The sequence below is a fragment of the Lissotriton helveticus genome, chromosome 3_1 (assembly GCF_964261635.1).
Source record: "Lissotriton helveticus chromosome 3_1, aLisHel1.1, whole genome shotgun sequence".
Lineage (NCBI taxonomy): Eukaryota > Metazoa > Chordata > Amphibia > Caudata > Salamandridae > Lissotriton > Lissotriton helveticus.
In genome coordinates, this window is record NC_136061.1 from 587,462,200 (window position 1) to 587,489,229 (window position 27,030).

Sequence of the window (27,030 nt, forward strand, 5' to 3'; positions counted from 1 at the left end):
ACCAGAACTGATCTTGCCGTTCTTTCTTCATTTGGCTAGATCAGGCTTCATCTCATTCCACACTGAAGGTGTTTTTGGCATCCATTTCCAGATTCTGTCAAGATGGCTCTAACTCTCTTTATTCTGCTAGAATAATCCAACAATTCTTTAAAGGTCTATTCCCAATGTTTCCTCCTATTCGCTGTCCACCTCCATCCTGGTACTTAAATGTAGTGCTCGCCCAGCTCATGCGTCACCCCTTTGAACCTATTCATAAAGTGGATCTCAAGTTCCTTTCCTTGAAAGTTTCTCTACTTTTAGCACTGACATCAGCACGTAGGGTTAGCGACAATCAGGCGTTCACCATCAAATCTCCTTTCTTACAATTCACTTCAAATTCAGTGGTGCTCTGTTCCAATCCAAGTGACATGCCTAAAGTTCCCCCTGACTTTCATCTTAATGAGCCAGTGATTCTAAGGACATTTTTCCTAATCCGCAAACAGCGGCAGAACAGCAGCAGAAAAATCCTTGCATTTCCTAGACATCAGGAGATGTCTCAAATTCTATATCCAACGAACTGCAACATTGTGAAAGATTGATCAATTATTTGTAGCATACGGAAGGCTAGGTCAGGGATACGCTGTATCCAAGCAGACCATAGCCCGCTGGGTGTCCTTGGCAATCAGTCTGTGTCACCAACAAACGGAAAGGCCTTTACAATCTTTGCCTAGGGCACATTCTAAAAGAGCAGTCTCCTCTTCTACAGCTCTTTTCGCTGGTGTGCGTCTCCATCAGATCTGCAGAGCGGCAACCTGGTCCAGGAGGCATACGTTCACCAGACATTACTGTTTGGATGCTGCAAGTGATGCAGATACTTGGGATGAGCAGTTCTTCGCAATCTTTTCAAATAAGGTGAGCCTCTGTTCTCCCTCCTCCTCTATGCTCTTTTAGACGCTTATTTTACATGTTATTCTCTTTTGCAAAGCATGCGTATGTACTATGATACAAGGAGCGTCTATGAGCATTATGATTTGTACTGCTATCTACTCTGATTCAGGCATGTGAATCTATGAAAGACACCCCAATACTGGAGAAGAACAATAGTTACTTACCTGTAATCTGTGGTTCTCCAGTATTGGGGTCTTTCATAGATTCACATGCACCCGCCCACCTCCCCTCAGAGGCTCCTCAGGCGATTATGTTGGCTTTACTCCTGTGCGGGAAAATCTGAGAGCCTGAGCCTCTGGGGAGAACATTCTGGTGGGTGCTGTCGCCTGATTGGCTGCAGTTTGGTCTATACAAAATGACTAGCATAGTCATGAGTGTGGGAGTTGTTGCTCCTGTCGCTTAAGGCTACTTTACTTCCTGGTTGGTTATTACCAAGGTTTTTTGGTTATTATATGCATATTATTGCTTTTTTATGTACCGTGGGAGGCATGTGAATCTATGAAAGACACCAGTACTGGAGAACCACAGATTACAGGCAAGTAACTATTGTTCTTATGTACAGGAAGGTCTCCCTTCCTACACGTAAACAATCATTGGCGTTTTGCTGTTACCATGTGTGCTGCACAAAGCAGCACACATGAAATCAGCAAAAACAAGGAGAAATATTTCTCCTTGTTGCGCCAGGGTAAGACAAGGTTTTCCCTGATCTTAATTTTGACGCAGCCCTATATGTACGCTGCCCTAGTAAATATGGGACAGCGTCAAAACCAATGGGTGTTGCGGTGGAACGCCCACAGCATCACCCATAGCCCTCCCCTTTCACGTTAAGCTTATTTACAAGGCAGCGTTAAGCCACATTAAGTGGCTTAACGCTGCCTTGTAAATAAGGCGAAGCCCCGATCGCCACAGGAACGTTCCAGTGGCGATAAGGGCTTGTAAATAGTCCCCTTTAGTTTTACATGAAGTATCTTTTCAACTGCAGAGAACTCAGTTTATAAAAAAGGCTGGACAGTCTCTGCAGTCGTAAAGATACTACACGTACAACTACCCCGTAGTTTGTGAACAGCAAAAAAATAGTAAACTTGCCCCAAAAGTGTACGTTTATCTTTGGGAATAAGGTCCTGAGTATATACTGTGGATCTGAAAGATGCTTATCCCCCAGAAACTGAGAAAAATCCCAATTTTAAGACTTTCGGTATTCACAGAAGGCATTTAGGAGCCCTAAAGTTAGGAGTCCTAACTTCTGTGAATACCAAAATGAGTAAGCGCCTTTTTTTTAAAACAATTTTTTTTTTATTTTATTGAAAATAAAAAGTGAACATTGGACATTTTCAAGGTTACATTGCACTTAGCAAACATACATAAATAATGTAAGGACATGAGGTGGATACATTACATGCTTGGAAACAGAAACAAGTGTCATAATTGCCATGTCTCAGTAACAAAGCCCCACAACCCTGGACATTCCCGTCTCCCCTCCCTTAACCATCCGAATCTGTGTCACTTTCTAACTGAGGTGGTTCATAAATGTCCCCCCTGTATTCATTCCAGGCTCCCCAAAGTGCCCCCCACTTTCGCGGACATTTCCTATTCAAATATACTGTCCTTTCGGCAACCATTGCTGATTCTAAATCCGTGCTCCAGTCTCTAAGCGCCGGAGACACATGGGATCCCCAGGCCATGGCCACGTTCCATTTAGCATACATAATACCTAACGTAGCCCAAGCTTGCTGGTGATTACTGAGGTCATTTGGTTCCCAGATGTTCAATAGGCACCGTCGTGGCTCAGGGAGCAGCGAAACTCGCAACACTTGGGATATAGTTCTCATTACCTGGGTCCAATAATTAGCAATCACGGGGTACTCCCAAATAGTATGATAGAACTTCCCCTCTTCTCCGCAACCTCTCAGGCAATATTGGTGTGTGGCTCTTCCTATCTTATGTAATGTGACCCTGGTGTAATATATTCTGTGTAAGACTTTCAATTGTACTAGTCGGAGTCGTGATGATATAGCAACCTCCGGTGGCGAGGAGAGTGCGGTTTGCCAGTCTGAGTCGTCAAGGTCATTCAGTTCTATGGCCTAGGCGGTTTTAAGTCTGACCATGGGGTCAGGCATGTTGTTAATTAGCTTACGATAAACCAATGAGGTCACTTTCTTAAGCATATGCTCCTTAAGCAGTCTATCCTCTAGAGGAGTGGATTCAGGCAGTTGTCCCTCCGCCGGTAGTACCGAACGCAGGGCATGAGTGATTTGTAGATAGCGGAAACGTTACGCTTCCACCAAACTGAATTGGGCCGCAAGTTGGTCGAAAGTAAGGATTTTACCTCGTCTGTAAATGTCTCCAATCGTCGAGATTCCTATTTGGTCCCAAGCCTCAAACCCTTTGCTATTACAAAGTCGGCCGAGGCGGCGCGACGCCCAGAGTGGTGTCATCTGCGTGATTGTGTTCTGACATTTGAGACGTGCTGATGCCATGTACCAGAGCTTCACCGTGTGGGCCGTAGGGCCTATCAGGGTAGCTACACTCTGGGGATCATAGAGCGCGGTCATCACTCCTCCAGCCCCTAGGTCATATCTGTCCGCCTAAAACGCGGGCTCCGCCTGTGGTGCATGTAGCCAGTGATTTATTATTTTAAGTTGTGACGCCCAATAATACAACTGGACATCCGGAAGTGCGATACCCCCATCAAACCACCCTCTCACCAACTTTAGTCGGGAGATACGTGGAGGTTTATCCCCCCAGAGTAGACCAGTGACTAATGCGTTGATGGACTGAAAATATTTCGGAGGCACCAGAAACGGGGAATTTTCTAGGATATAAAGAAATCTCGGTAGTGTCATCATTTTAAACAGAGCGACTTTTCCTAACAAGGCCTGCGGCAGGGAGTGCCAATGCCTCACATCCGTGCGGAATCGCTCAAGTGGTGGCAGCAAATTATGACGGTAAAAGATCTCTTGATTCGGTGTCACCCATACCCCCAAATACTTAAAGGGTTCGGAAGTAACCCTCAGGGGGCAGTCGTTCGGGAGGATAGGCGGGGACCCATTGAGGACGAATAACACCGACTTGGCCCAATTGATGGTGTATCCCGAGGCCCTCCCAAAGATCTTACATATGTCAAGGAGAACCATGAGTGAGCGCCTGGGACGAGTCAGATAGAGAAGAATATCATCAGCATACAACGATATGCGGTCCTCCCATGATTCAGTCCAATTAAGCCCTTTTATCATGGGGTCCCACCGTATCCATGCTGCCAAGGGTTCCAGAATTAATGTGAAAAGCAGAGGCGACAGGGGGCATCCCTGATGCGTAACAAAACCCAGCCGGAAATCCCTGGAAATATGGCCATTGGCCACTACATGCGCAAGTGGCTTCGTATAGAGAAGTTTGATCCATGCGCAAAACTTCGGTCGAAAGCCTAGTTTTCTCAGGACCGCGAATAGATATGGCCATTCGACCATGTCGAAGGCCATACGTGCATCTAAGTACAAGATCACAGCCGGCTCTGATGAGTAAGCGCCTTTTGTGAATACCAAAATGAGTAAGTGCCTTCTGTGAATACCAAAATGGTAGTAAGTTTAGGATTTTGTCTTAAGTTAGTTCTGTGAATCGGGCCCAACGTTAATTGCATGTTATTTAATTTAGCTGTTACGCATTTGGCCAGTTCCTTATGCCTTGATCTCATCTCAGAATACGGTGCACGACAATATCCTCCAGCACCCCATTTACCCATCAGATGTTCTCTTATTTACTCTTGAGGTACAGGTAAATGCCAATCAACTCTTTACCTAATCTTTTAGTCCAGTTGGTAACCCCTTATTTGAATGTGCCTACCTTGTTTTTTAACAGGTTCTAGCATGAGTTTCTGTCCACACTGTATACCGTACAGTGGCCTTGTACTAGACAGTAAGAATTCCTTCTATTATCGCTCCATCCTTATTCTACCTGTTCACTCAATAGCCCTGTCTCTTATCGCCTCCGATTTGTACCGGCTTTTGGGTGTGCGTTAGGATTAAGCCTCCTTGCTTTTCAACTACACAAGTTTGAGGTCCTCCCCTGGTATTGAAGCACCAACGGCTGGCATGGCTGATGCCATTGGCTCCTTTACTCTTTCCTTCACACGACCAGTGAATATATTTTTTGTTTACTCACACTTCCATCCTTATATCATAATTCCTGATCAGTAATTACACTGATTCTGTTAGCTTCCCAGGTTTATCCATGTCCTGATGTGACCCTGACATCTGCAATGGGCCAAAACGCTGTCAACACCAACAAAGACAGACCTTATTATTGTATAAGTAAACACCAGGACTTTACCTGCTGTGTTTGAAAAAGTTGTAATGTATTTTGTCTTTCTCACATCAAAGTAACCAATATACCATTTATGTTCACCAATATTGCCACTTCTTCCTTTATAGTTTTGAAACCTGGGGAGGCTGTTTTTGGCTATTTTTCTCCACCGTAGCTGGAGAGAGCACTCACCTGCTCCTTTCTGCCATTTTCCCGCTCATTTTCAAAAAACATATAAGGTTAAGCACTGCACTGAGTGCATTCATAAAATATACAGTCGAGTATAAAATGCTTTAAATATGCTGATGTAGTCAATTCCTGATAAAACAAAAAGGCTTTCTTTTTATATTGTGGTGTTCTAACCCTTAATATATATCTAAGGGGTATACCCAACTCACCCTCCAGTGTCTGGGTAAGAACAATGATCATATAAAAGCTCAATAATACGGAGGAACAAATATAGAGTTTTAATTAGAGTGTATGGAACATTTAATTACCCTCACCAGTACGTCAATCGATCCTACAAGTCTAAATTACCAAAATTGACATTTGGTACACACACATAATGGTACTCTGACCCTTTGATAAAGCCCCTCTGGTCTTGGAGTGGTGCATGTTACAAAAATAACAAAGGAGAGAAAGGAGTACTTTGAAGGAGTCCGGATAGTGATGAGTACAACTATCCTGGACATGACTTGTAGAATAAAAAATACCTTGCTTACTAAAATAAACATTTTCTAGCTTGGCTTCTGACCTTTTTGCACTTTTGACTGGGATACCTATGACAGCTTTTGCTCACAATTAATGTTATTGTTAGGATGGGTACTAGTGGGACAGGCACTCACTGATTTTGTTATAGATTTTTTTGAATTATTAGCATTTTTATTCGAAAGCATGTACATGTACATAAAGGCATCATAGGAGAAGACAACATTTTGGGTCATTCAGTTCTCAAAGAACAAAAATACTTCAAGGGTATTTTCCATGGAGCTAATAGACATTCCCAGTAATTATAATTTCAGAGCTTTACTTGTTGCCTTTATCTCAATGTGTTTCTCAGAGGTGTTGTGATTGTTCCCACATAGCAGATGTCTCAATAAAAAAACAAGAGATCATTATGCAACTCGTAAAATAATAAACATTGAAACAAACATGACATCCTGGGGTCAGCATACATGCTAGGTATTCAGGTTCGCATCTGTGTGATGTTTACTATTCCTTAACTTATGAGGGTTTCTGGGACTAATATGTAGCTGAGGGGGGGATTCTCTGAATGCGGCTGGGTTTTCCCTTCTCATCCATCTGGGCCGGATGAAGGAGGTCCGGGGCTCTCTGCTAACTGCTCCCCAGTCTGTTTGCCCCTTGGGGGCTTTCCTATTATCTTTCTTCCTGTCATCCCATGCCTGCAATACCTCAGACCACAGCCACGCAATTGGTTGTCAATGCACCCTTGGTTATTTTCTTTCACTAACGTTTTCTCCTCTGCCCTGGCCCAGGCCTCCATATCTCGCTCCCAATCCAGCGCTCTAGGTCCCATTGTTGTCTGCCAACCGAGGGCAATGCGCCTTCGCGCTTGAACTAGCGCTAAGTCTACAAATCTAGTGCCCACTTTCTTAGCTTTAGGCTTGGGGAATAATCCCAGCAGGCAGACTTCTGCCGTACATGGAAATGAACGTGCTAGCACCTCATTGAGCACCGCTACAATGAAGCTCCAGTAATCTCGCAAGTTTGTGCAGTCCCACACCATATTGGCGAATCCCACATCTGGTATATCACATCTTGGGCCTTGCTATCCCAAGGTCCCATACATAATATATATATATATATTTTTTATATTTCTTTTTATTAATAGAGAAAAACGAGAGGATATAATACACATTACGGGCATCATACAATCAGGTAACATTTAACGGTGAGAAGGTATATAAACCAACACAATAATTTCAACAAGGGGTATGAACGTCGACATTAAACAGGCACATAGCGCAAATATTAGAATCATCAACCCCGTTAAGGTTAAAGACGTCAATGCCCGCCCACCCATGTACAGAACAAGTAATACTGGAGCAAACACCCAGAAATGTGTAGAGGATCAAATCAGGATAGGCAAACACCTCACGTAGGAGGGAAAAGGAAAGAAAAAAGGCCATAGAACTAAATAAAGACAGAAAACAACCCCCCCCCTCAATACCCCCCACCCTGCACCCCTGCAATGGCTACGGCCTAACCCCACTAGCAGCGTGCCTGTCGCCCCAGAACTAAACCCTAAAAGTAGGAAAAGTGGAGGAGGAGAGATCGAACAGGCTCCCGGTCTTCCGTACCCCCCCGCCAGACGCAACACACCCCTAGGTATAAACAGAAGATTACGGAAGCATCAATTAAAGACCCAACAACCCAGGGGAGGTCACAAATACCGCTCGACTCCCATGACATTGTAAGCTGCAGTCCCATTCACGAAAGTCTTAAAAGTAAGATCCGGAACAATAGAACTCATCCTTGGCCACAGCGATCTGTTGTGCGCACTCCCACCGCTCGAGCCGCCATCTTGAAGAAGGAATCAGAACAGTCAATAGAGTCAGAGCCATTACAGTTGAGTCGATACCACAGGGCCAGTTCACAAAGTCCCCAAACCAAACAAGGAGATCCGTCCATAATCAATGGGGCACAAGAACACATCGAAGCCAGCTGGGGTACAAGGAAGGAATCAGCCCGATAGGCACTAAGGGCGCAGTCCAGGAGCATACAATCAACCGTGTCCATCGTGGGTGGTTTATACAAAACAGAGCCACTCAATATTCCCAGAGGGACTGGGTATTATCAGTAACAATTTGCACAAATGTCCCTATAGGAATTATTTAAACAAAATTCAATAAATTTTCATATTGCCACCCAAGTGGTCAATTATTAACCAAGAGCAAGGAAAACAGATTTAAACTGTTTTTATTATTCAAAATATTCTTAACTTTTTCTTTTGTACTTTTTTATATACAAGACTAAAATATGGCAACAAAAATACTACAATATTGACAGACGAAAATCTTAGTAGTATAGGGCAACTTTTGTTAAACACATGGAAAAGTACATATCATGTGCAAAACAGTACTTGTCACAATACAATCATTTAGCAATCAAATGATGATATAAGAAATGAACCAAACGTTGCCAAGCGTCGACGTTTCGGTCCTTTGTTGGTTATAACAATCCATAGGACCATCTTCAGGACCATGCGCTGCACATATTAATCTAAAAACAAATGCATATATAAATATATATATATATATAACCTTGCCAAAATGGTATCGTCCACTCACTCCAAAGGAAAACAAAACCAAGATTGTGACACACAACTCAAATGTGACACTTAAATTATACACCAGCACCAAAAACACCACCATTGCCATGGCACCACCGTGAGCTCACTACATCACAAACACAAAATCTGGACAGCACAGGGCTTACCCAGGACCTCCAGCCGGAAGTCATAAGGTTATGCACTGCATTAACCTAAAGTCTGAAAAAAGGGGGAAACCACTATCAATATCGCATCAAATGCAGAAAAACTGCCTAAGGGCTGCGGAGTGACACATCATGTCATTACACCTACCTACAGAAGATGTCAATATCTCCAGTAGTCTTGTATTTCAGATGAAAGTTTGGGCGTTAGTATAGAAAATCACGTCACCTACAAATCAAAGAACTGCATCAGTATTGCTAGCGTGAGTCTAATGAACACTCTAATATAATCCAGCCCTACATTAGTCAGTGAACTGCCAAGTCAAACTTACTTAATAACGTGAAGAAAGCACCGCCGTTGCTCACCGATCCGCATCCGCGTCCGAGCCAAGCCTCGGAACGCTAACGTGTATAAGCGAACAAAGCGTGATGACGTAACACGTTCTGGGGAACCATCTTGGTATAGTGTGAAGCCATAGAAGTAAGTATGCACTACTCTGGCGAACACAAGTAAAAAAAATGCAAAATGATAAGAAAAACGCAAACGAGCCAGTCAAATCTAACGGGGACCGAGGTAGTGGCATATTAGGGTCAGATCTGCCACATCTGTAATCACACACCTGGCAAGATCAAACGTCAGAAACTATCAGTACAGCGGACATTTTGGAAAAGAAGTCACATCCACCTATTCTTATCAAACAAAGTATTAACACGCTGAGTGATGTCATCTACAAAAACCTTGAACCTTGATATCCAATGTGATGGACATATAGGACCATCAATGACTCACAGGGTGGCCACAGTATGCCATTCAATAAGGGAATTCAGACCCCTATCCACAGTGTCACACGCCCAGATCCACTTATTTTCCTTCAGGGTAAGCAAGCGATCCACATTCTGGCAAAGTTTAGTACCTTTTATTACATCAATCACAAACCACTGCATTTCAGTAGGCATATGTAGCTTCTGTTGATAATGTTCTACTAACGGGGCAGTTGTAACATTACATCTTATTCGTGACTGATGCTGTAACACCCGTTTCTTAACTTGCTGTGTAGTTTTACCAATGTACGATAACATGCACGGACATTGTATGCAATAAATAACGTTCTTAGTGTTACAATTTGAGTGGTGATACAGTTTGATGTTTTTGCCATTCACAGTACAGTTCTTTAGTGTCTTAGTCGTCGCACAAGCTGCACAGGAACCACAGGGGAAATGCCCAACCACAGGTGGTAACCCCCATTGGGACTGTATAGTCGTGGGTGCTGGTTCATTATAAGCCCTCACCAGAAAATCTCTCAAATTTCTTCCTCTTTTAAAGGCAAAACGAGGCTGCTCAAAATGGGGTCCAACTTTACAGATCAAATGCCAGTTGTTTTTTATGATAGTCTTAATCTGGTGGGATTCAGAACCAAACGTAGTGACGCATGTAAGAGGTCTTGTGTCTAGCTCAGACATACCAATTTTTTCTTTTTTTGTCAGCAAAGCCTCCCGGTCATAATACCAGGCACGTTTCATTGCCCGTTTCACTAGTCTGCGAGGGTAGGACCGCATCACCAATTTAAGTTGTAGCACCTTAGCCTCGCGAAAATAATCGATCTTCTTGGTGCAGTTGCGTCGAAGACGCAAAAACTGCCCAAAAGGAAGATTATCGCGTAGGTTGCGTGGGTGATAACTATCATATTTTAAGAGGGTATTCCTCGCTGTTGGTTTTGTATAAAGCTTCATAGCTAAGATGGGTGGTAGCACCATTGGGAATAGCAATGGTGTGGTAGTTCCAAAGTCGTACATTGTGGATCTAGAGTTAGCAAAAAACACCAGGTCCGGTTTCCGCACGGGGCCTCCTGTCTCAGGCGGGGTCAGGTGCGCGGGCGAGACAGCGTATTTCAGATCTGACAATGGGTCATGGTCCGGTCTCAAAATCAAACTTTCAGCTGTTACGGTCATTTTATGGATGATGGTGGTGACCCGCAAGTGAAGTCTCTCAATGGCGGCCATAACGGTCCGTAGCGATGGCGTACAATCCGTTCGTTCCATCACCTCCCGTAGGGCAACAGATACAATTTATTAACCCCGGAGGTCGACTACTCCGGGGCAACAAGCACAGGAGGCGTGGATTGTAGTGGCGTGCAACCGTTAAGTTTGTATTCTCACACCACCGTCGTCCGCGAGGATCCGAAGGGCCAGTAGGGTCTTCGGCCCACAGACCCCGGCTCCCCGTCGTCGATGCTGCTGGCCACCACACACTCGGTATCAGCACGTTCACAGCACCACCATCCAAACCAGACAGAATAGTTTCCACTCCGAGAGGCCGGTCTCTGCCCAGGTCCCGCGCCCGATGTTGATCAACTCCGACCCGGGTGGGTCAGAAATGGAGGCCCCGGCTTCCACGCCGAGTTAGGCCGAGAATGAAAACACGGCACAGCATCGCCATCCGGAATGATAGAAAGCTCGGGATCGCAGCTTTAAGTTCAGCGACCCTTCAGCCACACGGGAGTCCGGTGCGGAGGCAGGATTAATAGCAGGATTTACGAGCAACCGGCAGAGGTCGGCAGAGCCGGGAGCTTACGCGGCCATCTTGGTTCCTAGCGTAGCTCCTCCCCCCCACACATAATATTAAGTGTATTAGGGATGAGATAGATCATGTGCAGAAGATTGAATTGCGTAAACTTGAAGTTAGTATTCCTAGAAATTTTCTTCGGGCTGCTCATGACTCTATCCCACTCTGCCTCAGTCAACTCCATATCCACTAAGACTTCCAATTTCTCCCATGTGTGTTGTATGGGCTGTATGGCCATTTCCATGAGCGCCCTATACAGCCATTTGACCAGGTGACGCGCCAACCCCAATGTTACTATTGCCTGCAGCACTGCATGTGTGTCTGGTTTTTGACCACCTCCCCGCCACAATGCGCTGAAAGTTCCTATCAATGCATGATAATTTGGGAACGGACCAGGGGGTAGATCGTGAAGTGCAAGGAAGTCATCTAATGGGAATAACTCCCTATCTTGAAAGCAGTCACGAACCGTTAGTATGTCTGTCGCCATCCAGTCTCGCAGTTGACATGCTGTGAAGGGGGTGGAGGCATCTCCACCAGGGGGAGGTCTGTTGCATAAAGGGAGACCCCTACTGTGCGTCAGAGGCACTTATTCCAACATTTCAACTCTACCTGCAAAAGAGCCCCTGGCGCAGGGATCTTAGTTTTAGGATTTAAAAGTTTTGAGATTAGTGGAGCTCCTTCCAAAATAGCTCCAGTTAAAGCACCCAGATTAGATAAGATCCCCGGGGATCTATTTCGCAGCAAACCATCAGTATGGGCACCATACCTCTCGGTGTTATTCAATGCCATACTCCAAGGCATGAAGATTCCTCCCAGCTGGGCTAGAGCCGAAATAATCCCCATCCACAAAAAAGGTTCACCGCTATTGCCAACCAATTTTAGGCCGATTAGCCTCATAGACATTACGCAAAAATAAATTGCGCGTGTGCTGCTGCTTCGGCTGCATACCCGGATGGAGGAACAAAAGATACTCACCCCCCTACAGGCAGAGTTTAGAGAATAATTTTCTAAACTGGACCAAATCCTCAGGCTACAACTATTACACTGGAAGACCGTGTGTTTGGAGGGTGGCAGCCTCTACTTAATATTTGTAGACCTGAGGTCAGCCTTTGATCTGGTCCCAAGGGAAAAGCTGTGGGCAGTCCTCCACGAGATGGGGGTTCCAGCATACCTATCTCAACTTATAAAGCGGCTGCATGAGGATAATTATGCCCAAATCAGGTTCGGCACGTAGGTAAAGCTAACAGCTCCCATCCTGATTAAACGCGGTGTTCGACAGGGCTGTGTGCTTGCCCCCACTCTCTTTAGCCTCTACATAAATGGCCTAATAGACTTTCTGCTTGCAGAGAAAGATCTTGATGCCCCCAAATTGGCATCACGCAAAATCCCAGCAATGATGTTTGCCGATGATACCTTACTAGTATCCAAATCCCCCATGGGGATCCAGAGGGGACTCAATAGATTTGAAGCGTTCTGTAGCGAAAAAGGACTAGAAATTAACCTACAGAAAACCAAATTCATGGAATTTAACACCACCAAAATTACCAGAGCAAATCCATCCTTAAATGGTAAACCCCTCGAGAGAGTCTCCTCTTTCGATTATCTCGGCATCACAATCACAGAGACCATGGATTGGGGGGCACAAATAAAAAAATCATCTCTGAAATTGGCACAATCGTCAGGTGGCATAATGAAGGGTTTTTTTTCAAGTCCAGCCACAAACCAGTGAGCCCTGCTATTGAAATTTATAAGGTTCAAGCCAGGAGAGGAGCTTTATATGGCGCCACTGTAGTTCTGAGAGCCTTACCCAGACAGAGAACAAATTCCTCAGACAGTTGTTTAACCTGCCACGGAGCACCCCGCTTACTCTGCTCCGATTAGATCTGGGAGTAAGGGCAATCGCAGACGAATCTAATCTTAGACCTCTGTTATATTGGCGGCGCTTGTGGGTTACCCCAGAACTTGTAGCTTACAGGGAGGAACTAATAGAGGTGATGAATCTACGGGGGCAGCCAACCTGCCGTGGCTTGCGTACATTTAACACATCTTAGCTAGTTTGGGGCAGGGGGAACTCTGGGGCGACCCGGAGCTCGCGTGTACCTCACTCTCAAGGAAATCGCTAAAGGACCATTATGGGGAGTTCAAACTAGCACAGCTTCATAGTAAACCCCGACCAGGCAAGTTAACCTCAGCCTTTCTAGAAATTAAAGATAGATACAGCTTTGAGCCGGCCCTGGATGATTTTAAGCCGGCAGCTGCTAGAAAGCTTTTTCTACAGTTTAGACATGGGGCCTTGCCTCTCCGCTCTTTCACACACAAATGGGGGGGTTCGCAAATTTTTAAATTGCCCTGCATGCGGCTGCCCTGTTGAGTCAGTCCTCCATGTGTTTTTCAGCTGCCCTGGTTATCATAAGGCAAGAAAACGATGGCTGATACAGATCTGTAGAAACCTAGGAACCAGGTGCTGCTGGACCCACAGAGCACTCTTAAAACCATCTTAAAGAGTATAGATCATGACTCTGCACAAATGAAACAGGGCACCTTTTAGGACCCCTCTTTATTACCAACTCTCTGGAAAAAGTATGCACCCATGGACATTCTCTTCTGTTTTTTTACATCCAGGTCCTATTGCCCAATGACCAGCTGTACCTGAGTCACGTATGTAGTATTTGTAACCATGCTCTAGGAGAAATTGACTTTTTAATTTATTTATTCACCACGTTTCAAGGATTTTTAAATGCCAGTACTGTTTTCTGCCTCGAGTAATTTACTGCTATACCAGATGTGATTATTCCTTGGTGAAGTAGCTTTGCCTTGGGGGTACCTTATTGCTAGGTAATGCCTACCACCGCTAAAATTAAATGTTTTGTAGGTAGCATTTCTGATTATGCTTTTAGGATAAACTGTTCTTATCTAAATTATTTATTCTGCACTATGCACTTTCAAATGTGAAGTACTGTCTCCTGTTTTGATCAATCCACTGCTATATTTTGGCGAAGTAACTAGAATAGAGGGCATCTCAAGACTGAGGCTGGCAATCACCAACCACAAATGTGTGTCAAGCAATGCCTAGCCCTGTTTTTATCAATTGTCTTTTTTTACATGCACCCAACTCTCTTTGTAGTTCTGAACGTATTTGCATGTATTGTTATTTGTACTTTTAAGGTCATATTGACCGAAATAAAGTTTTATTGATTGGTTGATAAAAGTTTTGCCAGCAGTAGCACTTGTGAGTCCACCAGTGCCCTGGTATCTAGTGTCTCCAGTCCCCTCCCATCTAGCCATTGGGCTAGCCATTGATCTTTTTATTCCGTGTTCTCTGTGTTAAACGGTAAAATAACAAAAAAAACTAATATTTGCGAATCCCACATCATTGCTCAAAAAAGCAGTATCATAACCATAAATAATTTCTGACCCATCACCACAATGAAAGCAAATAAATCTCAAATATCAAGTGTACAGTTACTTATCATCATCTCAATACAGTTACCATTATAACTATACCCTGGCATGTTTACTGTGGCAGCAATGTGCTTCATACATAGGTTTTTACCTTAGGCAGAATAGGTCAATTTTGGCCCTCCATACCCCCCAGCATGAGGGACATCGCTTATTGCCAATGACCAGCAATATTTTTCCTGCTTATCACTTGGCCAATTCTTACCAGTGTCTATTCGTCATGTAAACCCTTCATCGTTTCTCATATTAAGGAGTGCCATCTTGGAGGTAAGGCCTATCGGGCAACCAATGACATCACTAAGGGCTGCTTGAATCAATCAATAAGTAGTTTTGTATCGCGCTACTTATCACCCATGAGGTTATCCAGGCGCTAGCAGGGTCCAGTTGATTGGCTGAATTGCTGGGACTTCAGGGATTTTCGGAACTCTGGACGAGATGGGTTGATCTGTAGATGATTAGGTAGTTTGTTTCATGTCTTCGGTGCTGGAGAAGGAGCGCCCTCCGCATCTGCTATGTAGGATGTGGTGTTGAGGGTTAGAGAAAGGGACGTGGAATAGAGGTGTCTGGGGGGCTGATAGAAGTTCAGGTGGTGGGTTAAGTAGGCGGGTCCGCAGTTCTGTAGAGCCTTGTATGCATGAGTAAGGAGCTTGAACTGGCATCATTTCTGATCAGGGAACTTGTGGAGTTCCCTGCGGTAGAGGTGATGTGGGTTCATCTAAGGGTAACCAGAACAAGTCTGGCGCCGGCGTTCTGTATAGTCTGTAGTCGTTGGAGTAGTTGAGCTGCGAGCCCTGCGTAGAGTGCATTGCCATAGTCCAGACAGCTGGAGAGGAGCCGCTGGGTGATTGTGTGTCTTGAGATTTGGGTTAGCCATTTGAATATCTTAAGAAGCATGGGGAGGATGAAGAAGCAAAAGGAGGAGATGGAGTTGACCTGAGTCATGTTCAGCTTGTTATCTAGAATGAGGCCGAGGTTCCTAGCATGGTCAGTGGGGGTAGGAGTATGTCTAAGGTCTGAGGACCACCAGGATATGTCCCACATAGAGCTTTTGTTTCAGAACATCAGTGTCTCTGTCTTGTGCGTGTTGAGCTTCAGGCAGTTGTCCTTCATCCAGTTGGCCATCGTTCATGCAGTTGTGGAAGTTGGTCTAGGTGTTGGTGGTTACTTCGGGGAGGGAGAGGGTGAGTTCTATGTCATTGGCATAGGATATATGTATTCCGTGGGTTTTGGTGATGCTGGCTAGAGGTGTCAAATATGGGGTGAAGAGGGTAGATCTGAGCGAGAATCCTTTGGGTACTCCACAGAAGATATCCTTGGGTTCAGAGGTGAAAGGGAGAAGGCAGATTTATTGTGTTCTTCCGGTGGTGAAAGAGGCAATCCATCTAAGAGCCGCTCCTTGGGTGCCTATGTTATACAGCCTTGTGATGAGTGTATGGTGGGAGACAGTATCGAAGGCTGCTGAGAGGACTAGGAGGATCAGATCTGCAGTCTCTCCTTTTAGCAAAAGGGCTTGGATGTCATCAGTAGCCGTGCTTAGGTCTATGATTCCTGCGAAATCGGGATTGGGAGGAGTAGGAGATTCCGTTCCAGATATGAGAAGAGTTGTTGTTTTATGGCTTTTTCTAATACTTTGGCTGGTGAAAGTGAGCATGGAGATCAATCTGTAATTGTAATTGTTGAGTTTGCTGGGGTCTGGTTTCTTTAGTATGGTGTTGACTTCTGTGTGTTTTCAGACCTTGGGGAAGGTGGCCATGGCAATTGAGGTAACAAGGTGGTGAGTACTTGGCTGATTCTGGCTTCACCTTGGTTGAATATGTGGTGAGGGCTTAGGTTAGTTGGTGTTCCTGAGTGGGCTGGGTTCATGATGGAGGCGGTGTTCTGTGGGTGAGGTGGCTCCATTCGATTATTCTGATGTATGTGGTGATAATGGGGTTGTTGTGTTGCTTGAGTAAGTCCGTGGCTTTGGGCTGGGTTTGAAGTTTCTGTAGATGTTGCAGAGTTGAGGCAATAATGTTGTTTGTTGCAGCTGAGCTGTTGGAGAATTCTGTGATGATGTTGGAGAGTTCTTCACTATTATTGTTGCTTGATTAGATGCGTGAGGCTAAGGTCTTTTTCTTCAATTCTCTCAACTGTCTGTGATAGAGGTTGAGAACTGTTTTGAAAGCAGTCTTGTCAGTTGTGTCTTTGCTGGTGTGCAATCTCCTTTCCAGTTGTTCCCAGAGTCGTTTAGCCGTCTGAGGTTATCGGTGTACTAGTTAACCTGCTTGGTGCACCTTCTGTGGGTGTTGTTGCCAGTGGGAGCAACACTGTCGGTGCAGTTGGCGATCCAGTTATCAAAGTTACTGACACTCTAGTCCAGGTTGTTGGAGGAGATGATGTGGGTGGGGTTGAGGGCCTTGATCCATGTGTCCTTTGAGACTTTTACTCAAGCTGCGGTGAAGGTGTTGGGCATACTGGCGGCAGGGGTCTGTGTGATGGTGATCTTGAAGTGGATGATGGAATAGTCAGTCCAGGTCAGTTCCATGGTGTGGCTGTTCCTGATGCGGTCGCTGGAGATGAAGATGGGGTCTAGTGTGTGACCTGCAGTGTGCGAGGGGGCATGGACGAGTTGCGTGAATCGTGTGTCGTTCATGCTGTTAAGGAGTTTGGTAGTGTTGTCATTGTGCAAGATGAAAGTTGAGGTCAGAGACTAAAAGTTTGTTGTTGGAGTCTCTGGTGAGGGTGGCGATGAAGTTGGTGATGAAGTTGCAGAAGGCTTGAAGTGGTCCTGGAGGACGGTAGGCAAGGGTGCTACTGAGGGTGGTTTTGCTGTCTGTTTGGAGTCGGATGTTGAGGCGTTCTATGGCTACGGTGATATTGTAATTTGTGGTGGTGCACTGGACGAATTCCTTGTGTATGATGGCTTGTTGATGCTATCGCGGTGGCTGATCTTGTATCCTTTGGGTATTGCGGTGGCTATGTCGGGCATGGAAGTGGGGCTGAACTAGGTCTCAATGAGGAAAAGGACATTAGGTGTAAGGGTGGAGATGAGGTCCTAAATCTCGGTGGTGTATTTGCATGTTGAGCGTGTGTTGAGAAGGGTGTTTGCAAACTGGTGTTTTTTTGTTCAGGTGGTGTCTGTGGTGTGTTCTGGGTGGGGCTGGTCGGTGGGCCAATGTGTGTGCTGTGGCAGGAGAAGTGGCAGTGGGTGCAGGTGAAAGGTCCTAAAGTGGATCGTGGGTCAGCACGGTTGCAATGTTTGTTGTGGCATCCGGGGTTGAGGGTATAGAGCTCGGCGATGGCATTTATGCGGGGGCAGAGGGCCAAGAGTCATGTCGCTGACAGCAGTCCATACACGGATGTGCACATATGGGACTGCCTTTGGCGGGCAAAAGCACGTCCACTGTGCGTTTTTTTCTGCCGCCTGCATTAAGTAGGTCCTAGAGTGGAGCTGAGTCCTGGATTTGGCAGGAAGAACGGTAAGCTGGACAACCCGGGCAGGAAAGCCTGGGCTGCGGCAGTGTCACTGGATCAGGCTGGAACAAGCAGGAGCTTTATGCGGTGGCTGGCTAGGTGTCCAGGTGCCTACTAATGTGGTCACGCTGCATCCTGCACTAAGTAGGTCTTGGGGTGGGCTGGGGCTTCTGTTGGCAGGAAGAACAGTGAGCGGGAAAACCCATGCAGGAAAAACCAGGCAGTGGCGGTGTCACTGAAACAGGCTGGAACAAGCAGTAATTGGAGGCCACAAGAAAGTGGCAGGTTAGATGTTTTTGATGCCTACTGATGCGGCTGCGCTGTGGCCTGCATTAAGTAGGTCCTGGGGTAGGCGAGACTTCTGTTGGCGGGAAGAACGGTGAGTGGAAAAACCCGGGAAGCAGCCTTGTTACTGAATCAAGCTGGAACAAGCAGAACTGTAGGTCACAGGCAAGTGGAAGGCTAAGTGTCCAGGTGCCTGATTGGTGGCCTAGTAGAGGCGAAGGAACACACAGCTCCACACAGTGTTTCGTAAATAGCCCACCACCAGCACCTAGGGCAGGTGCTGTGTTCATTTGCCATAACCTCTATGGGGTCAGGTATATAAAATGTAAGTTTTTGACTTGTATTAGGCAGAATTGTGCAGTTATTGCTGATTAGACCTACCATCTGAGGTACTTTTTAATGACTCTGGATTGCTTTTGTGATCCAGGCAAAGTACATTGTGGCTTTAATAATGCTTTGCAATTGACTTTATGTTTTCTCTGATCATGGGATTAAAATGTGAAATATGAGAGGACTGCAATTTGATGGAAAATGGTAAACTGTGCCCTATGTACAAGAAGCTTTGGATCATATTGGGAAAATGTATGACTGTACCTTCTACTCTAATTAACACTGCTCAGATTCTTCTTGATAAATATAATGATGCTGGAATGGGAATTGTCCTTGTACACAGTTCCCACACTCACAGTACACAAGCACATATTTAAGACGGAAGCCACTCACATGCTGTTTATGGAGGAATGAAGGAGGGTGAAATGCCAAATGCTTGATTTTAAATATCTGTAAAAGTGACATGCTATCAAAAAGTATGTATCGCTGGAAGATGATATCCCTGACACATCCTTACTGGAGGAGAGACCCCTGGAGAAAATAGAGTTATTACTATGAAAACAGTGGTCCACAACACTGCTCATAAACATGAACACTTATGCCATGTGGGAGAAGGATATGGGGACACTAAATGATGTGAGATGGCATGAAACCCTAGCCTGCATCAGAGTATTATAAATATATAGGAGGTTCCCACTGGCACATTTTAAGATTATGCATAGAATCTACTGCGCTAGAGTTGAGCTTCTGCATTTTAAAAGGGCTAGTAATGACAGGTGTCGGGATAGATGAGAACCTATTGACACACATTGCGTGAATGTTCCACAATTTAGCCAGACTGATCCAGTACTAAAAAATCCACAGAAGGTGTGATTGGCAGATCGTTAAGGTTTGGATATCACTTGACGTTAATCAGCACTTCACAAAAACAAAATCTGACAAGGGATCAGAAACTGTTCATAAACCTGGCCAGAAGTGATATTATGCATTGATGAGACAGTTCTGAGGCACCTTAAACATAATTGTGGTACAGAAATGCAGATTGGTGCAAGAAGACTGAAAGGGTGATTTATAAGGCCCATAGCTGCACCATAAATTTGAGGAGGTGTGGGATCTATGGTGAACATATGTTAATAATTGAAGGGTTGACTAAGGATTTTTTGGGATTAGGAAGAAAATCAGCATGGAATTGGACATACAAGGTGAGGCTTTCTCCATACTGTGAAACAGGGACTTTCTTGGATCACCTCTGGATCTATGATGATGCCAAATATTAAATGTATTTCTTTGTAAATAATTAAGTAATGAACAACTTTGTTTTGCAAGCGCACACGTTGCACTTTTTTTTCCTCCCTTTTTGCTCCTGCTGCACAGTTAAAAGGTCTGCACTGGTAGCAAAATGACTAGACCTCATTGCATTGTCAATGCTCGCTGTATTTGCATTTGCGCTTCTTATAAATGTTAATTTACTGTATGTTACATATGAAAAACAGTCTTCTTTCTCTCAGTTTCTTTGTATATTATTTGATCTAAAGGGAAGCATCAGAGGTTTGTCTGTGCTGGTATATAAGAATGAGGGTTCCTTGTACCCCAACTCTCATCAGGGCCAACTTAATTATTTTCTCAACCTTTATCCTATTGATAAAAAAGACAAAAATAATTTTTCTTACCCACACTCGAAACGCGTCGGCAAATGGGATTAAGTCCTCTTGAAACGCTCCTCAGATAAAGGGGAACAAAACGTATTCTTTGATAATAATCAGAATTTATTTCACTGTATTTATTTTTCAATACTTCTATGATGGTATCTGGACAGAACTTGATATTTCTCACCTGTGTCGTTCTTTTTTGAATGTTATGTTTTGTGAAATGTAATTATTTGTGATTGTATGTTTTTCACTTTTTGTATATATGTTTGAGTACAACTAAGACAGCAAGATTGTCTGGCTATGTTTGTGAAGGATATTGTCCTTTCTCGCTAAAAAACAGTATTTTTCTAAAAAACCATGAATAAAAAGTGCAATTAATTGCCAAGATAAACATATTAGTTTTTGTTTATCCTTTCAATCAGAATAATACTTTTTGGAAATATTTTGAAGTGTGGGTTGTTCTTTTTTGAAAGGTATATAAGAATGAAGCACACAATCATAAATATATTGATATTGATATATTCCTTTAGAGCTCAGTATTGGTGATCATTTTCCTTGTATCTTTTATTTCCATCAGAGTTTCTGTAGTGATACCTCCATGCCAAAAGTCCCGCCATGCCACCTACTTTGATGTGGCTGTATTGCGGTGTCTACTGCAACCACACTGGTCTGAGGAAGGCACACAGTGGTCCCTGATGTACTACTTTCAGCGACTGCGACAAATGCTGGAGGAGAAGCCAGAGAAACCCCAAGAGCCAGACATTGCACCTCTTCCCCGACCCAGGAGCAGTTCAATGGTTGCTGCTGCTCCCTCCCTGGTGAATACTCACAAAACACAAGTAAGGAGCACTGCATAACTGGCAAGCCTTGACCAAAGCAAGAGGTGGCTAATGCCTTCATGCAACAATGATGCATGTTTCATTTTTCAGCTGTCTGTCAAAGATCGTATTTAGAATGAAATTCTGAGTCATTCTTGTTTGGTTGATTGAGTACTTTTGCAGTAAGAAACTTGGGGCCATATGTACAACCATTCCATTTGCGACTCGCAATTTGCGACTTGCAAAATGGAATTTACAATAGTGTCTCAAACACTGTTTGGCATTCTTAATGGGGTTGCTAAGAACTACCTCATCAACCCTTTCCATGCTCATGACGGCTCCACGCCGTCATGAGCCACAGGCGGCGTGTGCTCATGACGGCGTAGAGCCGTCATGTAACTGCCGCCCACCCACACTCCACTTACGCAACACTAATTCCGCGCCTGTGCTGGCGAATTAGTGAGTGGGCGGGGTCATGGCGGCTCCATGACGTCATGAGCACACGCCGCCCGTGAGTCATGGCGGCAAGGAGCCGTCATGAGTAAGGTAGAGCCACGCCCACCCTGTAGCCCCGCCCGCGCCGCGTCCTAATTCGCGCCGCTGCAAAAACGTTAATATTAATAAGTTAGGTCACAATTTGCGACCCCTTAGGAATCTAACTTATCACAGGGATGATGGCCAGCTGGGGACAGCAGACCACCATGTCTTTGTTTGCCTTTTAAATAAAGCAATGTCTTTTTTTTTTCAAATACAGCCCATTTTCCTTTAAAAGAAAAAATATATAACGTTTTCTTTTCATTTTTAAGGCCAGGCAGTGAACCCTGGGGACCACTGCCTGCCCTTACAATATTTGTGCATACATTCACAAAGGGGAAGGGGTGCGAATGGCTTACCACCAACTCAAAGTTTGTGGTAACCGCTATTGTTTTGCTATCGCATTTGCAGTAGCAAAACAATCATTCATCCCCCTGCGACCCTCTATTAGGAAGGGACGCCCTTGGCACGCCCTTTCCTATTAGCGACTCACAAACCCTATTTTGTGAGTCAGTAATAGGTTACTGAGTCTCAAAATAGGGTTTGTACATGCTACAACCATTTTTAGTGGTTGCAAATGCCCCGATTTCCCATTTCCAATAGCTAAAAATGGTCATACATCTGGCCCAAAATTAAAAAGTCATCACCACCCTTCAGCGATTGAAATGCCTAATGACGTATCACCAGGGCTTGATCCGGCAGCTATTGACAACCACCTTTCATCTATGCCAAGATGCCTATTGTCTGCATAGAGTTCATTGAATACTGAGTCCACCTATCATGGGTTGTTACATTCACCAAGCTTACCACCAAGAGCTGTCTTTTCCCCACCCAAAAAGATGTGGTCCCCATGCCATTCCAGAAACTCTGAAAAACCTCATGCCCGACCACAACCTCCTGAGTATCCAATTATAACATCGTGTGTGCGAAAAGGTTTAAAGAGAACTTCTTTAAAAAATGAGCTACTGAGAAAAGTAAGGAAGAAGCATCTGCCTTTACAGTCTCTTCTGGGAAAATATACTGTTGATGGCACTTAGCTTTTTAGAATCAGCCATGAAAATAAATCTCACCACAGCCACTATAGATACTGTGACTCCCAGCAAATGGAAAAAAAATTCTTGCCCCTTAGGCCAGAACTGACTTTCCTCAAAGGGCATCCTCATCCAGATTTTGTAATCATCTCTCCAGAACATAAGACTTGTTCCTCAGCTTTGATTACTTCAGTACACCCAGACATTAAAGTATAATGCTGGATGCCATGGGGAGAAAAGTGCACAGCATGCAGACTTAACTTTCAAGACAGCCAGAACTACAGCATTAAGTTATCTGATAAATAGATCTGAGATTCGCCTATGCAGAAATTTCAAAAGGACCTTCTAAAAGACAGACAACACAACTTTTGAGAAGTCCTTAACACTTTATCTGCTAGCCCCCCCCCCCCCACACACACAATAGTGCTAATTTATTTTTTTGCTTTTTGGGATAGTTTGTGCATAGCCCTCCATAACTTATTTCCATATCAGCTATCCACACTATTGCAAAGTCATCCTTGTGTCCTGGGCACCCCCATTCTTTGCTGACAGGTACTGGTGGTAACCCACTCTGCCTGTCCCTGGGCTCTGCCTAACCAGGCCCAGGCCCAGGGCTAGTGTTATGCTGACAAGACACTTAAATACAGTGAAAACACCTACTTAGACTAGGGTACACATATTTGTTAGGGTACCCCTATGATTGGCATGACCTCCCAGATGAGGCGCTAGTCTATATATATATAAAAACAAATGTATGTCTGTCTGTCTGTTTGAACTTTATGCATCACTACACCATTCATCTGATTGCCATGAAACTTTGGGAAGTTGTTGAGTACACTCCCGCGAAGGTTTCTGGCATCATTTTTTTTTAAATATCGGCCCCCCAGGGCCCTCATAATCTTTCGAATACTGATGTACGCACCAGAAGGAGAAACAACAAATCGTGTATCCACAAGCACTCAAATAAATAAATAGAATTAAAACACCATTCATCCGATCGCCATGAAACTTTGGGAAGTTGTTGAGTACACTCCCGCAAAGGTTTCTGGCATACATTTATTTTAAATATCGGCCCCCCAGGGCCCTCATAATCTTTCGAATACTGATGTACGCACAAGACGGAAAAACAAAAAATCGTGTATCCATAAGCACTCGAATAAATAAATAGAATTAAAATAGCATTCATCCGATCACCAGGAAACTTTGGGAAGTTGTTGAGTACACTCCTGCGAAGGATTCTGGCATAAAATTTTTTTAAATATCGGACCCCCAGGGCCCTCATAATCTTTCGAATACTGATGTACGCACCATAGACTCGAATAAATAAATAGAATTAAAACGACACTTTGAAATGTTTTCCATATTAAAATGAATAACTTTCAATAAAAATGTTACAATGTAAATTGAATGTTATCATAACGAGTTTCCTTGAATTTCCTTTCTTCGGAGATCGCAGCAACGAGCGACGGGTAAGCTAGTACATAATATGGCAGTGCAGTTTAGAGGCCAGTAGCTCTTTCTGCACTTGTATGTGTGCACTTCTGAGGACTGAGGTCAGTTTAAAAGCAGCCATGTGTGGCAGGACTACTTTAATTGTGCAAATTGTGCCCAAACTCAACTTTGGTGTTTGGGGCACTTAACAATTAATAAACTACAATGTTGTGGCATATTAGTCTCCCATAGGTGTCCCAGGGGTGGAAGGTCAGATATTTATAACGAGGATCGTTATAAAATGTTTTTTGTATGCCCTGCGGTTAGTGAAATTGCATATTTCACTCCCCACATGGCAGACCTGCTTCAAAAGGACTAAAGAGTGAACTCCCTGCATGCTACCGGCTACCAGAGCTCACCAGGACCATCACCACCAAGAATCCCCAGCCTGGAGTACTACCAGTGGGTTTGTAAGGGTTTTATCCAAGTGGAGTGTAGGAATTGAAGTTCAAAACTTTGAAGGACCATCTTGGAGCTTCCAGACCCTCTGGATTAAGTTTTGGACACTTTGGAACCCTCAAAGTAACTTCAGAAAGAAGTTCCAGAAGTTTGAAGAAGATTGGAGCAACTTTGGAAAAAATCTCCATAAGTGAACCGAGTCGACCTAGCCAGCCAAGCCCGCAACCCTCCACTGCAAGCTGGCCAGCCGTGCAGGCTCGTTCTACTGAAAAGCTCCGAAGGTCTGACTTCCAGAGTTTGACCAGGAACTCGTCGAAACCCAAGCTGGCAAACCCTCACTGAATCCAGCCTGGTGAAGAGCATCGAGGGACCCTGCGCGAAAAAGCTCCGTAAACTTTTCTAGGTCTGAACGTAGAGGAGGTGACCAGGACCAACCCAGAAAGTCAATCCGCCCACCTTCAACAGCGAGCTGGCCTGGATCTCGGATTCATCCTGCTAGAAAGCTCCAGAGGTCTGACTTCCATAAGTTTGACCGAGAGGTCGTCACAAAATAAGCCGGCGAACCCTCACGGAATCTGGACTGGCTGAAAGCTTCGGGGGACTTCGGGAAGAAAGACTCCAGAAAGGTTTTGAAGTCAGAAGGTAAAAAGTTTGACCAAGACGTACCCCGATGGCTAGCCGCCCAGGGCTCCATCGCGGTTGGCCTGAAACTTTGACTTTGTCCCAGTCTAGTTCGACCAGATATCCCAATAGGCGATATAGGTTTCTCTGTGCTATATAGTCCTAAATCTTTAAAACTTCATATCTTCGGTCCCCTAAATTGGATTCTTTTCGTTTTTATGTCTTTTTAATGAGAAAAATATTTCCTAGTTTTATAAATTGGTATTGGATTTTTACTATATGTTGTGTCTTAATTATTTACTAAATTGGTGTTTTTAAATGCTTTACATACCTTTCTTTGAAGTTAAGCCTGCCTGCTCATAGCGAAGCCACCAAGGGTTGAGCATTGGAATAATTTTCTAAGACCTATTCTGAACCCTTTATGTGTTAGTGGTAATATTGACAGTGGTAGATGTATATTTATCGCTACTAATAACTCACTTTCCAACACACACCTAATGTGCCTTATTTTTTTCCAACATCCTGGTAATTCAAGAGGTACCCAGGGTTTGTGGATTCCCCTGGAGGGGACTGAAATATTAGCCAAAATAAAGCAATTTCTTTTTTTTTTTTTAATGGGAAAAGGGTGCTGCAGGAGAAAGTGTCTGTCTGTTTTTTACTGGATATGGCAGCAACAAAAAGTGTGCAGTGCTAATATCACCATCTTCCCAGGTTTTAGGAACAGACATACTTGAATAAAAAAAATACATTTTTACCCCAGTTTTGACATTTTACTAGGAGAAAGCCCATTTTTCCTATTTTTTGTGCTTTCAACCACCTTCCAGTTTGTGGTGGAAATGGGTGTGAAACCCATGATGGATCCTAATAAGCTATACACTTCTGAAAACTAGACAAAATTCTAAATTCAGCAAAGTGTACATCCTTCAAGGTTTTTCCATCAAGGTTTGAAATTAAAAAAAATTTTGAAAATTAGAAGGAAAAGCTTTAATTTTTGACCACATTTTAATTTGAACTTCTTGTCACAATGGCCGATTTACAAATGTAATACATTATTACACTTGCTAGACCCTTCTGATTGCACATATATATAGGGTTTTTGGGTTTTCCAAGAACTCGAGTTACCCAAAGCCAATAAGTGAGCTGCACTTTGCAATGTTTTTTCATGTTTATTGGGCATAGAGCTATTTATATGGTGAAATAAAAAGGTATCAAGGAAACCTATGTATTTTTGTAATAGGTACAATATATGGAGTTTAGAAGTAGTGATTATTTATACAATCTCCGAATTTGTGGGTACCTATACTAGCATGTGAATTAGAGGGCAATTCTCAAAATCTCTTCTTTCCTACTCTCTATGCAGAGAAATACAATTGATAATAACACTTATTCTGCTATTCTGTTTTCTCATAAGTCTCCCTATAACAATGTTACCTCACTTGTGTGGGTAGGGATAGTACCGTGACAGGAAAAGCCCCAAAAAGCAACATGGACACATCACATTTTTCCACTGAAAACTGACCCTTTTTTTTAAAAGTGCCTAGCTGTGGATTGTGGGCCCTAGCTCATCCGGCACCTAGCAAAACATAACAAACCTGTACAGTTCGTAAAACTAGACACCTAAGGGAATCCAGGATTGGGTGATTTGCGTGGCTTCCACAAGGTTCTTTTACACAAAATCACTTGCACATTTCTGTGATGAAAAGTTCTGGAATTTATGGAGA

General features: G+C 44.0%; 1 protein-coding gene across 1 annotated transcript in view; it reads left to right on the forward strand.

Moving 5' to 3' along the window:
• The window catches only part of UNC80 (unc-80 subunit of NALCN channel complex), a 2,761,828-nt gene that overhangs the window by 443,844 nt on the left and 2,290,954 nt on the right, over positions 1-27,030 (forward strand). Inside the window, exon 8 of the mRNA XM_078680564.1 lies at positions 20,993-21,254. Coding sequence (XP_078536690.1) covers positions 20,993-21,254 — 262 coding nt within the window. The remainder of the gene's footprint in view (positions 1-20,992; positions 21,255-27,030) is intronic.